The sequence below is a fragment of the Pocillopora verrucosa genome, chromosome 10 (genome assembly GCF_036669915.1).
Source record: "Pocillopora verrucosa isolate sample1 chromosome 10, ASM3666991v2, whole genome shotgun sequence".
Lineage (NCBI taxonomy): Eukaryota > Metazoa > Cnidaria > Anthozoa > Scleractinia > Pocilloporidae > Pocillopora > Pocillopora verrucosa.
The window spans coordinates 9662768-9678001 of record NC_089321.1 but is presented as its reverse complement, the minus strand read 5'-3'; the positions used below and the strand labels follow the sequence as shown (position 1 = coordinate 9678001).

Here is a 15234-nt window from a genome sequence, read left to right as displayed (position 1 = left end):
GTTTTCAAATTTTCAGTAGTAGAGGCATTTCTTATGGATATAAAGATACTAACTGAGGTAAATTAAGGTGGAAAAGATTCGAAGATAATATTATAATTTTGGCTTTTTTATCTGTAGTAATAATTTTCCTCAGTTGGTGACTCGTTTGAATTCTGATTAGTTTCCAATTCTCTCTTTATTTGCATGACGTCATCACCTCGCATTCGTTGGACTTGAAAATGGCGGCGGAATCGTTTGTATCCTAAGTAGAAAATTTTGGGTGGAAAAAAACGGGGTCAACTATCGTGGATCTTCTTGTTTAAGAACTGTTTCGTAGCTGATACATGAAGGAAGTTGTTAAGTAAGATGGCTGTCAGTCATACAGCGCTATCTTTACTTTGAAGTCACGAATCCTATACTGCTCTACCGCAATGCGGTTCGAAGTGGCTTGAAAGTGAAATATTGCAAGATCGTTCTTGGTGGAAATTTACTTATTTCCAATTCAGGTGTTCTACTTAGGAAACGGAAATGAAAGACATAGCATTCCTAGAAGGCATTTTAGCCGCTGTTACATCTCAAGATACCCAAAGAAGGCTGAAAGCGGCAGAAGACTTCTCGAATTATTTAAGTGTTCCTTCTAATGGCATTGAGTTCATTGGCTTCGACAAACTGCTCGATGGTCTCGTTGGTTGGGTAAACAGCAGCAATTTCAAGGTATGAAATACGTTAAAGAAATTGTGTCTATGAAATCTGTTTTGCTCTTGTGCATAATAGATCGACATGAGATACAACGAGTTTCGCAAGCCTGGATTCAGACATTTGTATATTTTTTGACACCGATCGCTCTTCGGTTGTGTCAGTATGTATATTTAACTTCTTTGTGTCCTACGTGCGCAGGGGATTGTAAAATTTAGCCTCGTGGCGGCAGTTTATTTTTCTGGCAACTCAGGGGTTTATTAATTAAGACTGTGGGCATCATTGCAAATTACTAAAATCGTTCTTTAATTTCAGCTTTGTTATATTGGCACCCTTTGATCAGCCTCCTGCCAATGGTTGCCGTTTACTGATTTATTACATTTCTCTCGTCCCTTTTACTCAAAATTGTCATACAAATAAATGATTACTTATATTGTAGATAAGCCTGACTGGACTGGATCTCCTTCATCAGATTGTCGATCGTCTCGGAGCAAATTTTCGAAGCCATCTCTTGCCAGGTTAGGATTATGTATTATTGCGACAAATCGCATCCACAAAGGGTAATATCCAATTTGATTTTAATATTTTACAACGCGATTACATGCTTCTCTGTCGGTTTTGTTGTCTGGAAATGGGATCTAGGCTCTTGTCAGTGTGTAAACTGTCAAGTAATCAAAAATATAACCAAAATCGGGAGAATATTTAGATTAAGAAGGTTATAAAATGTTGTATTCTTTGTTTACACAAGCAAGTTTTGGGTCACTGAAGAATAGAGTCCCTCGAGAATTGGAGTTATTTACGAACAAACGCGACAAATTATTATTTGGCCAACGCTGCATTTTGATTAGTTTTCAATTCAGAAGCAAGCCGTTTGTGAAGAAATCTAAAAATTCAGATTAACATAAAGAGACATATCATAGGGTCATTAAATATAAATATTTTTTCGGGTGGTTAGAACTTTCGAAGACAAGCAAAACACCTGGTAGTGTATTGTTCGAGTCTCGTTTGAGATTGCTGTATTTTGCGCCAAGCTGTCGTAACTTCTGAAAGGCAATTTGTAGTAAACAGCAATCAAATGCTGTGACAAGTGAAAGTATTACTTCTCAGTTCATAGACTGTTTATTCAATTCCTGCTGGGAGTTGTTTACTGACGCAGTGACAATTGGGTTAACTTCGAATTCACAATAGTCGGTTTGTCACGTTAAAATTAAATAAAATTCCTTTTTCACTTGAATGTTGTTACAGTGTTACAACATTGTTTATGTTTATTATTCAACCCAAAATCACATACCTATTATCTCAAAGATAACTTTCCATTTATTTAATTTTTTCTTTCTCAATCTTGGTTTTGTTAATAAAATTGCAAATGCCTTTCTTTTTCCCCTAAATTGAATTGTCCTTATGCAATCTTTCTTATTGCCCTGTTATATGAAGTTGGAATATGTGTGTTTTATGCATGAATGTTATGTTTACTCAAGCGTTGTATAAGTGTATTTATTGCATGGATGGTCTGATAAGTGTCCTAAACTTAGTCAAAGCAATCACATGTTAATTTATGGAAAAATTTCAAGTGTGCTTGATTAATGGATTGATTAATAGGCACATTGTAACAATATGAAAGTGTTATTTGGAATTTAGTTTCAATCTGAACGACCAATTTTTTTTTTTTTTTTTTTATAAGTTTTTGTTCCAATGGATGCTACTATGTCTGGTTAAAAATATTTTGTAATTTGGTTTGAATAGACAATTTTTTGGTTTTTGCTTCGTTAGAAGTTAGTTTTTGGTTTTTAAGATTTTGGTTTGCCAAGGTGAGAGATTTTTACACCAAGGCATGTTTTTTTTTTGCTTTTAAATATCACATTGTACAATAGAACTTTAGATTGTCTTCAAACCTAAATTAACCCAAGCTTGATTTTTCACAATCATACTTACAAAATCTTTGGTGAAATAATCTCATTTGACCTGCAAATTGAAATCAAAAGGAAAAAAATGATCCTCACAGGTGATTTAAGCAATTATGGGAAAGAAGCTGTGAGTACATTTTGAAAAGTTTAAACAGTAGCAAATTCTTAATTTGAGAGTAACATTAGATTTGTTGTTGCATTTATCTGCAAGTTTTATGAATTGAGGCCCACAATCTTCATGCTGTTGCTGGTTTTTTCATCTTTTAAGATGTCATAAAATGTTTTATTTCAGCTTAGGCCACTCTATCTAGAGTTTCAGTTTGTTATTGTATTTTAAATCATGGAGAGCTGTATTATTTAAGGGCATAACTCTTCAGTTTAATCGTTTGATAACGGGATTATCAGTGATTCTGTTATAAACAATTGTTCTTGAATTACATGAAAAGAAATGTTGAAGATGTCATTTGACCTTAAGCCAATTTGCCTTGAATTGATATCAAATTCAACAAAATATTTAAAATATTTTAATCTGTCTGTTCCTCTTGAAAAAAATTTGATATAAGGTGTGCACTCTCTCTTCTAAAAAATGGTGCTTTTTTTTTTTTTTTTTTTAATTTGATTTCTTGGTTAGAGATAAAAATGCTATAACTGTGTGTGAAAATGTATTTGGTGTAAGTAGCAGGAACTAAACTTTGTTTTTGTCATAATTCCTTTCTGATCAGAAGGTTTTTTGATGATTTTTTCAATAATACTTACAGTTAGATCAAGAGATTTAAGTAAAAATGTACTTACTATTTGATTTTCCTTTAGTATGTGTTGCTGTTCAAACATGTATCTGCCAGTATCTCTCTCTGAAGCAGTTCATTTTGTAAAACACTGATCAAAAACAATGAAGATCTGGATTAATATTTTAACATATATGTTTTGTGCTAACTGTTAATGGAAACAGGAAGAGGAAGGAAAAACAATCCTGAAAAAAATTAGAGAACTGTATGCAAAAGAAAAGGGGGCAACAAGGGCTTAGTCCGTTATTTTGACATAACAAAAATCTAATTTAACATCCTATTGAAATTTTTAAAAACTTTGAAATCTTTAGAATATATGCTTTACTTTTGAAGTTCGGCACAGAAATTGGCTGATATCATACTGTGTGTTCTCTTAAGACAGGATTAATAACATGCTTAAATCTGACTTAAGTTGATAAAACCTTTAAATGAAGCTGTCTTATTTGCAGGAGATATTTAATTGTGCATTTGAGTGAAAGGAAATGGAAAAGTCAATTTTCATGCTGTGATTAGCCTACAAATTTGTAATTTGCATAATAATGTTTCATGTTTCAACCCCTTGGAAGATATCAGGCTCAGATAAAAAGAGCCAGTTGGATCAGTTTCTTTTTGCATTTAACTGCTTGTAAATTGTATAGTCAAAACTGAAACATTCTATGGTAAGTTATTGTATTAAATCTACAATATTTCAGATTGTTTTTCAGAATTGATGATATTCAGAGTGAATGACAGATGTTATAGTAGATTCTGATTATCATTTTAAAAACTTATTCAAATAAATGTTCACCTCTTGACTTCAAAAAGAATTTCTTTAGAATGACCCTTTTACCGCAGTTTTAAACTGTAGGGATTTTATCCATGTGCTGATTCTTATGCTCTCCTTTTATTAAGAGATAAGATGTATTTGTGAACCTTGATTTTAAAATATGTTTTCAGTCTGTGTGTTTGAAGTTTGATTTGATATTTAGTTCGGTGTAAGTAAGGTCTTTCAGCAAATTATTCTCCCCTTCCTCACTTACTACAATTTTTGTCAAGAACCTGAGGGAATTTTACTTGGAATGAATATTATTTTCTTAAATTTTGAAAAAATATTTTAGGGCGTTTCCTAATTTTGCAGCTGTAGTAGATTTATTTTGAGATAAGATAAAGTTTTTATCCTCCACTCAGTTCTTTCGTTCCACTCTATTCTGATTTCTTCTTGCCTTTTTTAGAAGTTTGTATATAAAAGAGTTTGTACACTGTGTTCTAGTGGTTACAATTTATCTGTCTTAACTCTTTCTTGTCTAATTTTGGCAATGTGGAAAAATAAGATGAACAAATCTTTGCAACCTTGACACAATCTGTTTTTCGATCATATTGTGTTGAGCCACACTTGGATTAAAAATAAATCAGATTTAGCTAGCCCTGGAATTTTGTGTCACTGAGTGTAACATGTTATCAGAAGACTCAAGTTGTATTGAAATAATACACTCCTTTCTTCTAGGCAAATGAATTATTGATCACATCTGAGCTTTATTTACTGTTGTAAAATGTCTTTAACAAATTTGGATAATATGAAGTAAAAATAGTTGTGAAGTGAAGTGCAAACTTCAAGGTCCAAGAGGCAATATTATGATGTTTAGTTGACTTCCGGCAGTGCTGACAAATTCCTTTAAAAACATTCACTGTCCACATAAGCGAGTCTCTCTATTCACTATGGGATTCTAAATCTTTTTACTGATTGTGGATTTGCACTTTTTCCCCATTTCAGTTGTTCCTGCTATTGTGGAGAGGTTAGGTGACAGCAAGCAACAGGTGTGGACATTTCTCTCTTTATTGAGTATTGTTAATCTCTGATTGTGCATTTCAAAATCTACTGATGGAATGGTCAGAGCTGTTGTGTGTTTGAATCTGGATCAATTGACCCAAGCCACTTGGCTGGGGTTGTTCTTTCTTGCACTTGCACCAGACATTTTTTCTCTAACACAGCCTTTTCTCATATACAAGTTACAACACCACAGTTGACTAGCATTGGCAGAATGGCCCAGCTTTCCTTTTCTCCTTGAGTCCCAGGATCTGATTTTCAACTCTCCCTCTTTGTTAATATACATTTTGTAGCAAAGTACTCAAGAAAATTTGGTGTTAAATCAAGATGTCATCCTTTAACATTTTAACCCTTGAGAGTGATTAGTAACTATTTCTCCCATCTGTATCATCCCTAAACAAACACATTGAGGTTATAAGAATAAAGGAAATGATCACCATTTGAAGAAGCTCTTGATTGTTAAACAAATTCTCCTTGTCAGTACTATAAAAAATGTATAGAGAACAGTGTAGAGAAGATGCATACTGATGTTATGGTGTAAAGGGTTAACTGATGAGTTTGCCTATTCTTTCTACATCTATGCTGAGTATTGTATTGGAATAGTTGGGAGAAGTTGCATATTAGACATGTCATTTGATGAAAGGGTTTAGGAATTTCCTGCTATGGAAGCCAGTTTAAGTTATTGTGATACAGAATATTTACAGCTAAATCAGTTGGTCTTAAGTACTGGTATTACTGCTTCATGTAGTTCCAGTGTTAGATCTCTACAGGTTTCTCAGATTACTGAGTAATTTATTGCCTGGCAACACTTCTGTGATGATGCAGGAACTAACATACTCACTATATATGTTATTGCCAAGGGTGCTGTGGTTCCAATGTTAGACCACCTCAGGTTACCCAGGTTACTTGGTAATCTATTGCCTGGCAACACTTCTGTGATGACGTGGGAATTTATGTACTCACTTAAGAAGTTACAGTCAAGGGTGCTGTATTGATGCAAGGGATTGAATACATTCCTTACGATATTAATTTTGTTATTGTTTATATATCTTGTGTTCCATTTTCTCTCAGGTGCGAGATTCTGCCCAAGAACTACTGCAGAAGTTTATGTACCCAGTGTCTACACCTCAGGTAAGTTCATCAAAATCTTTTCCTTTTTCTTGAGCCCAGTATACATCAAGTCTACTTTTGTCTTTCTTTTGGTAAATTGTAACTCAAGATTATTATATTTTTACATCTGTTGTAGCATGTTCTTGAACAACTCATCCCAGCATTTGGTCACAAGGCTTGGCGAGTGAGAGAAGAAGTGTTGCATTGTCTGATAACTACCTTAAATGCGTGAGTTGATCAAATTCTTTGTAAACATGGGCACAAGCTTTCCCTTTTTTTACAGTTTGTATGGTTATTGTTCTGTAAATGTAAAATGTAACGTTTTTCTTATTTGTTTCCCTGTCATTCAATCATTTACCTGTCAAGTAAGAGAATAGTTAACATAGTCAAAGATGAGGAGAAAAACCATAGCGAACAGATTCTTGGAGCAATTTCTTGAAATGAAATAATGAAATATGTCTTTTGAACTTGTTTTTTGCTCATTTGCTTTGGTTAGGTTTGGCCCATCATCTCTCACAGTGTCAAAATTTGTTCCGCATATCTGCAAGCTTCTTGGTGATCCTAACAGCCAGGTAAGAGAAGTGAAATGTAGCTAGGTACAGTACTGCTTAAAAATTGAGTTAACAGTCAAACCATCAAGAATTGAGGATTGAGACACTCATAGAACTCTAAGAGGATCTTGATCTGCAGTTTCATGGAAATAGCTGAATTCTTGCCTCCAAGACAAGAGCAATGGATAAAGTGCTTGACACACAGCTTCTCTTTGTTATAATAAACATGCAGGTTGCCTGCAGATATGTAAATATTTTTATATCACATGAAACTGGAGAGCTAGGTACAGGTTTAACACTTGTTCATTTGATAATGATGCTTGGCTACGCTGTGTCATGTTCCTCTGAAGACATAAGTTTTCCTCCAGGTGCGTGACAGTGCCATTAACAGTTTGGTTGAAATTTACCGACATGTTGGTGAGAAAGTGAGAGTTGACCTGAGCAAAAAAGGAATTCCATCCTCAAGGTTAGTAGTGCTTGCATTTTTAGTTGCACAAAGGTGTTTGACTGGTCAATGTCATTGGCTGGGACATAACAAGATGTGCAACAAGAAATGTCCAACAACCCCTCACTTGTTTTTTCTGATGTCAATAAAAGCTGTTAGAAAGTTGAAACCACCGGCTAGTCTGTCAACTTCAGCTGGTTACTTTGATCTCATTTTCCAATAAATGACGATAAACAATGAAACAGTAATTGAAATAATTTGAAAGAAATCTGTACTGCAGCAATTTACTTGTCTTAATTGGAATTAAAAGCACAATTTCATAGTTATAATTGGGATGTGTGCTTATATTCCATGTTAAGAATTTTCTCAAAGGTTCATGCAAACTTTGTAGAATGATTGGGAAATTTTCACTGGATAGTTCCCAGTCTTCCTTTGATCTGAGAAAATAACATGGCAGCCATGTTAGCTTGCCTGTCAACTATTTCTGATTTGCCTGCTACTTTCAAACTTATCATCAGCCCTGGATATGATGTTATCACTGCTTTTACTTGTTCAATGGTCCTTTTCCCTGAGGTGGTAAAACTTCACAACAATTTTTGGCTGCTTAACTTACATTCAAGCAATTTACTACTTGAAACATTGTTTATATTAATTTTATAAAGAACTACTAACAGTATTTTACAACTTTTGCTAAGATGTTTTAAACTGTTTCTCAAAATGACCAATTTAAACCACAGAAAACTCTGCACCTCAATGTGTATCCTTAATTTTAAAGATTTAAATATTAATTTTTTTTGTCATCATTCACAGGTTATCTATTATTTATGCAAAATTTGATGAAGTGGCTAGATCAGGGAATATGGTTGTCAGTGAACCTAATGGTAGGACATGTGAATATTTCTTCTGTCTTTATATATTAACTGCATGCTCAAAAATAGAGTAATAGAATGCCTGTATTGTATTGATGTATTGGTTCATGTTTCGCGCAGCCCTTTGCCTCCTATAAGTGACCAAGACAGAATTTCTCCTTACGCTATCAATACAATATCAAGGAGACCAGTATTGGGATTATTTAGGAAAATATCAATTAAGGGATAAGTAGTTGATTCAATACCAAATTCTCTGAACTCACATTTAAGTGATTGTATGGCAGACAGTAAGGAGAATTACTAATGAGATCTTGGGAGTAAAAGGGTTACAGTTGAACACAACAAAATTCTCTGAAGTATTGTGTTACATTTTCTTATGTTGTCTTGGGAGAATTTGCATAAGGGATTAGGAATATGTGAATTAATATTTTCTTTATAGACCCTTTTCAATTTTTAATGGCCTCTAATGGTTTAAGAGGATCTGAGTGTTATTTGTTTTTCAAATATATTGGCTTTATTTTGTTCCTGTTGGAAATTAGATTAATCATTTCTTGCCTTTAAAAGATTCATTGATGTGATAGAAAATTACAAGAATGATATTCTTGAGAAAACCATCTTAATTGCTCTATCAACCTATGGACAGCTGGCTATGCCTTAATTTGGGAAAAACAAAGACAAAAAGGAAATTTTACTTTGAGTGACCTTTGAATTTTCTTGAATTTAAGTTAATATGTGCAGTGTATGTATTTGGAGGATTTAAAAAGATTCTGGAGAATTACTTTAACTTTCTATCAACATGTATTATTCTGAGTCAATACCGAATCTTTTTTTTTAAACTCTTGTATTGTGGACACATGGGTGTATTGATGTGGGATTTCAAATATTAATATTACACCTCAATCATTACTAATGGTACCTTGGAATGAGGTTGGTCTGTTGAATAACAGTGGCTGGTAGTATTTGAATTTCCATTTTCAAAACTGCATTAACTCTTTATGCCTTAACATCAGTATGCATATTCTCCATACTGTTCTCCATAAATTTCCAAGGAGGCTGAAAAGGAGAATTTGTTTAACAATCAAGAGCTGCTTTCATTGTTGATCATCTTCTCTATTCTCATGACTTTCATGTTTGATTCAGGGAAGATATTGAAGGGAGAAGTTAATTGCTAATCACTCTTAAGGGCTAAAGGGTTAACTGCTCAAATTTTACTCCAAATTCATTTCTAGTAGCAAAAGGGAGAGTGAATTGGATAATTAGAAAAGAAGAAAGCAATGAAATTTGTCAAGTTGAGTCTGATACAGCTTAAGTGGCATTTTTGAGGTTGCTCTGATGGCAACCATGTGAATTTGTTGTGAATGTTACTTATTATAAATTGCATTTTTTGCATTCCAACTTTTAATTATGAAAACAATGTATAACTTGATATATTTAATCCTCGAGTTACTGTCTTTTGTGGATAATACTTATCTAAGTAACTTTGTTAATACTTTTGGTGTGACTTATGTGATTTCAGTTTCTTTAGCTTGACACGTTTGAAAAGAATGTTGACATTTAGCATAAATTGCATTTGTTCTTGATCACATTCCAGTAATGCTTGGGTGAAAGAGAGTTGCTGTTTTCATTCTTTCTCTCCTCTGTTTATGTCGCTAATCTAAAGCTTTGGATAGTTCTATATTTAGATTAGCATGTAAAAGGTTTTATTTTCACAAAGACTTTATCTTCGTGCATGGCTCTTAAGTATCTTCAACATAATACTGGATCTTTTGTTTGCTCTTTGTCTTTCTCTATTATACTTGCTCAACGTTGTGTAAACTGCATGATTAAGTTAAGCATTTTTTTACTGAAGTCATGCAATCAAAAACACTGTGCACGAAGATACCAGTAATTAGACGGTCACATATCTGATTGAAAAAGCATGGAAAGTACATTTTTGTGGTTAAAGCTTGTTTCTGATCTTCTTATTATTCAGGTCAAAAATAGAATAATTTGTAACAGCTGATGATTTTATGTTGAGGCTTTGGGAGCCCATTTCATTATACACAGCACATACCTGACAACTCCATTTGTTACTAAGGATTCTGAACCATTTTAAATAATTTTAAATGATTTCTTTACAATTCTTCATTGGAATTTACATAAGCTCTTAAAATAAAATGAATATTTTCCCTTGTTTTGATCAATAAGTTATAACCTCTGACAGTGCTCTCATAAAATATTAAACAGTGATGTGCTGCGATTGGCTACTGCCGCTTTTAAATTCATTTTCAGTTAGATGTAAGGTAGGCTCACATTTCACTCATTGGTTGTAAACTACGTTTATCCCAGAATATTACTTCACCTGGGTAATTGTTTTTAGGAAACTGTCCACTCAAGAATGCCTTTAGGGAACAGTGTTCCGGTATAGAACAACATCCACAATTGGCTGACAAGAGGTTGAATTTAGAAGTGTAATTAATATGCTGTTCCAGCAGACATTGTGAAAACCAACATGGCTTCTTCTACATTTGTCAAACAAGAATAGCTGTTATCTGGGAATTATGGCATAAGAGTTTGTTTATCTGGATCAAATGTTTCAAAAGCTGGTCTGGTGTTTCAAGGGGAGGCTGTGGCATTGATTAGACAGTAGAATTTAAACAGAAAGAGGTATGAAGGATTGAATGTTCTTGTGAATGTCTGCCTCAGAGTAAACTGCTATGGTGGATGATCTTTTGAGTTCTGATGGCATTTCTAAAGAATATTTGGTGATACTGAAGCAAATTGAAGATTACTGTAGCAGAGGGCCTGAGATAGACTTGGATTTTCAAAGGAACAGAAATGGTAATTTTTAAAATTTGAATCAAATTAATTTGTAGCACAACTAATGGCTGATACAAAGGCACACTTTCACATGCATGATCAGCTTTTTACAGATGACATTTGATTTCATCTGACAGACAGAGTGAGTTTATTTTCGTTTTCTAATCTCCTGTGTCTCACCACAGAATGGGAAGTATTCTCTGACAGGTAACAATTGCCACACAATTTAATTTTACTTGCTCAGTAAATTCTTAAATCAATGTTTGTGCTTATGCATGCATATAGATGGCTCTAAAATGGTAATTTCAGTTTTACATTTGGGAAAACAATTTAGCTGTTTCCTTAGGCATTTAAGTTTTGCTCTTAAAAAATATATCTTCATTTTATAATTTTGCACTGCTATATTTTGCTGTAGGTTTGAGGTTTAGTTTAGAATATTTTAGCAAGTATGTGAACCTTTTAAGGCAATGTAAACAAAAAAGCAGTAAAAATGCAAATTTCTGGCAATTGGCAAGGAATATTATTAGGTTCTGTGGATTAAAATTATAAAAATTTCATCCTGCATGTCTCAGTAGTTACCTGTTGGTTTAGATATTGTATTGCTTCTTAAATGTATACAATTTTAAGGCTCAAGACATGGAAAATTTTTTGTTGAACAGTGAGTAAGATAAATCCCTTGAAATGCAGCTGTTTACCATGTTCTCAAGTAATTTACCAGATTGTTGTCTTGTGGTTTGTCAAATATTTTATCTGCCGAGGTGATGTATGATGTGTGTACATGTTTATGACATCTCTACATAAGATTTACAAGAAGTACATTTATTTTGGAGCCATTCAATTGTTAATCTTTGCTTAAAATCCCACTGTGAGTAATTGTTCTACTGTCTTGAATCAATTTGCCATGCTGTGATGTGTCACAAGTCAATTTTTCAGAAAAGTTTCTTCATAAGGTTGATTTTCTTCATCTACAAAAATGAACACTCAAAGTTCAACTTCATTTTCAGGGTACTCTTGTTATCTATGACAATTTCTGCCCACTCATCTTCATGTTATGACATGTCCTTGTCTTGGAAATCACATGATATATATTTGCTTTTTGATAAGTGCTGTTGGGTCACAATCAGCTGTTTTGGTTTGGAATTTTTTCCTTAGCTGTAACAAACTAGCAGTCATATCATTTTAGAAATAGTCTTACAAATTTAAAAGTTGGTCAGAGAGAAACTGTTGTTGTGCACCAGATCAATCATTTAGATCTATTTTGGGTAAATTCAAATGTATGGGTGCGAGACAGCTTCAGCTGATTTGAATATCATCTTCAAGGCTGAAATAAGCTGCAGAACAACAAGTTCCTTTCAATTGTGATGTTGTTGTTTTCAGCACTCAACTAGAATGAACTAGAATAAGCAAAAGATAATTTTATGAGTATTTGGTGTGATGATATGTGGAAAGGTCATCTTGATAAGATCTATTGTGAAACTCCATGTGCCTTGGGCTCGTGCCACTTAGATCTTTTATTTAAAAACAGTTATTATGAATTTTTTTCTTCACTGATGTCTCCCTTGATTCTTTCTTTTACTTGCTGTTAAACTGTTTCAATTATAGTTATTTTTTGTTGAACAACATTCTCAAACTTTTTAGCATTAGAAACTCTAACTGAAAATGTTATCAGATTTTTTTCGAGTCATTGATCAAGACAAGTAGGTCATGTAACTCAACACTATGAAGTTAATCATGTCTCAGGCGTGTGCTGACACACTTTGTCATGCAATGCATGGGAATTGTACTTCTTCAAGGATTACAAACTGTGAGAGTATCATGTACAATAACAATCATAGAAAACTGGTAGAAAATTGATACTTAATTTTAAGGACCTGAATTGTATCTGCCATGTAGGTCACGTTCATTGGGAAATTTTGCCAAAAATGAATACCTTTATTTGAAGGGAGAGCTAATGTTGTTGTGCCAAGCTGCTAATGCTAAATGTTGTCTGAAGATCTGTTCGAAGTGTTGTGTGTAAATCTTAGGATTGAAAATATATATAGTTAAGAGATAACAGCTCAGTGGAAAAGCAAGATTTAGGGCTCAACTTGTGATGGGGGGGGGGGGGGAGGGTGGGGAATTCAATTTCTTCTTTGTCTCAAATTCTTGGGGGGAAAAAAGAGCCACCATTTTAAGGATTTTTCATTTGGGAATAACAAATTACACTACATGTGTAAAGAAACAATTTTGAGAATGATTTTTTCTTTTTTCTTACTGTGGAAATAAACTGGTATTTGTATTGTTAGGAAAACATTCAAAGCCAGATAAAATGGTGAGCAATGAGAAATTGACCAGATCCTCTTTACCAAATGTTATGAATATTAAAGTTTAAAAAAATTAATCAGTTAATTTTTTTTAAAGAAGTGTTTTGAACATTGATTCCATAAGTTTATTTCATCCTAATTTTTCTTATTCCTGTTTCATTTCAGGATCCTCAAGAGTAAATGGAGAGGTGGAGACAGACGGAGCAAAGGTGAGGGAAATGGTGACCAGTGAATTAGCCTTGAAAAGCGAAGACTGTAGATGACAGAACAGGTGTAATTTTTTTTAAACTCCCAAGATCTGATTGTTAATTCTCCCCTGTAGCTGATGCACATTTCCTTGTAAATTACTTACATGAGTTTGGTGTGACATCAACATAAAAATGTCTACCAGATAAGTGTGAGTATTCTCCTTACCTGTTTGCTGGGTAATGTATGAATATGATAGGGAGAATTTTAAGTAAGTAGATGACTTCTTTACATAGCTGACCTCTTTTAAAGTCAAATGATTTTATTTAATTTGTTTTTAGTAATTTCGTTGAGTTTTCAAACCATTGGTTGCTAAACTTATAGCTCACACAGAGAACAGTTGCGCAGGCCATGCTTTTGACACATGAACTTTCCTTTCTTAATGTTTGATAGTTTATTTTACAGCTGATGTTATCTTTTTTTTTTTTTTTTAACATTTTTTTATTTTCACTTAAAGCACAAATACTAGAATAATACAAACAAATACAAAGTTAATTACACTAACGCTTACGCTACTCACTAACACTAATTACGAAATACTGCGTTACATTACATTCACAGTCGGCTAGATTTAATTTATGTTGTGGTTATATAATAATATAAACCTAATTTGTACAAATACTTCTACATCAAATTCCTTTTTTGGTAGAACGACTGTATATACAACTGCGTCTATAACTGTTAATACCCGATACTCATCTATTGAGTTACAATAACATGTTTTCCCATTTTTTATAATGAATAGATTCTTTTTTATTCTTTTTTGCAATCAAAAATTCAAATTTCCGAGTTTCAGATGTTTTAGCCTTCAGTAAGGATACAGACGGCTTGATATTTTTACAACGACATGAATAAATGGTATATTTTCCAAGAATGATTATGTGATTTAACAAACAATTCCCAGGGATATTATCGGAAATACCAAAGAGGATTGTTACCTCATCAAGCTTATCAATTTTCATATTGTAAGTATTTAACCAAGAAATAACCGAAAGCCAAAAGTTTTTAGTGTAGGTACAGCTGATTAGAAGATGCTCAAGAGTTTCTTCGTGATCTCCACAAAAGGTACACATCGGAGAAGGAACCAAATTCATTTTATATAGGATTTTATTGGTGTAGAGAATACAATTTAAGATTTTGTATTGAAAGGCTCTCGTTCTGGTTTCAAGAGTGACTCGACCCGGCAATAGATAAATATTTTTCCAGTCTATATTACCTGAAATATTATATACGGAATTAAAGCTGATGTTATCAGAAATAAGTAGTTATTACATCACCATTATATTTATACTTGGTTTTAATTTTTCATTTAAATCAAATTTTTACTTTCCGACTAATGTGCCTGAGGTACAACACCAACCTTTTCTGAAACAGATAAAAAGATATGGAAAGATATTGCAATTTTTTTTTTTGAAATGTAGTTTGTAGCCAGGTGCAAAGAAAGGTCTAGAAAAATTAGAAATGATATTTGCATGATGGATTTGGAGACGGTATGTCTGGAAACGTCTAAACAAACCATTAAAGTGAATAATAATTATTCTCAGAGTGGAGACTTTTGAGTGAAACACAATGCATATGTCTGAGTGCCATATTAGAGACACATGACATATGCATAAATGAGAAAACTCTTATTTCAAAATATCAAGGTCTTCTCGGCATGGGAAAAAATATTGACCTATTGCTGAGATGTTATGTTTGTGGGGCTGTTAAATTTACAATTCATGGAAAAAAGTTGTCAGCAGG

At 33.3% G+C, this 15234-nt stretch overlaps 1 protein-coding gene across 6 annotated transcripts in view; it reads left to right on the top strand.

Annotated features, from left to right (window-relative positions):
- The first annotated feature begins 217 nt into the window (after positions 1-217).
- The window catches only part of LOC131799135 (CLIP-associating protein 1-A), a 42501-nt gene continuing 27484 nt past the window's right edge, over positions 218-15234 (top strand). For 5 of the 6 annotated variants that reach the window (XM_059116808.2, XM_066173668.1, XM_059116807.2 and 2 more), the window contains exons 1-9: positions 218-693; positions 1115-1193; positions 5115-5158; positions 6240-6299; positions 6415-6506; positions 6775-6850; positions 7198-7295; positions 8085-8155; positions 13411-13454. In XM_059116808.2, coding sequence (XP_058972791.2) covers positions 508-693; positions 1115-1193; positions 5115-5158; positions 6240-6299; positions 6415-6506; positions 6775-6850; positions 7198-7295; positions 8085-8155; positions 13411-13454 — 750 coding nt within the window. In that variant the 5' untranslated portion in view covers positions 218-507. Of the gene's footprint in view, positions 694-1114; positions 1194-5114; positions 5159-6239; positions 6300-6414; positions 6507-6774; positions 6851-7197; positions 7296-8084; positions 8156-10428; positions 10964-13410; positions 13455-15234 lie in introns of those variants that run through there. The other variant, XM_059116809.2, reaches the window with a different exon arrangement.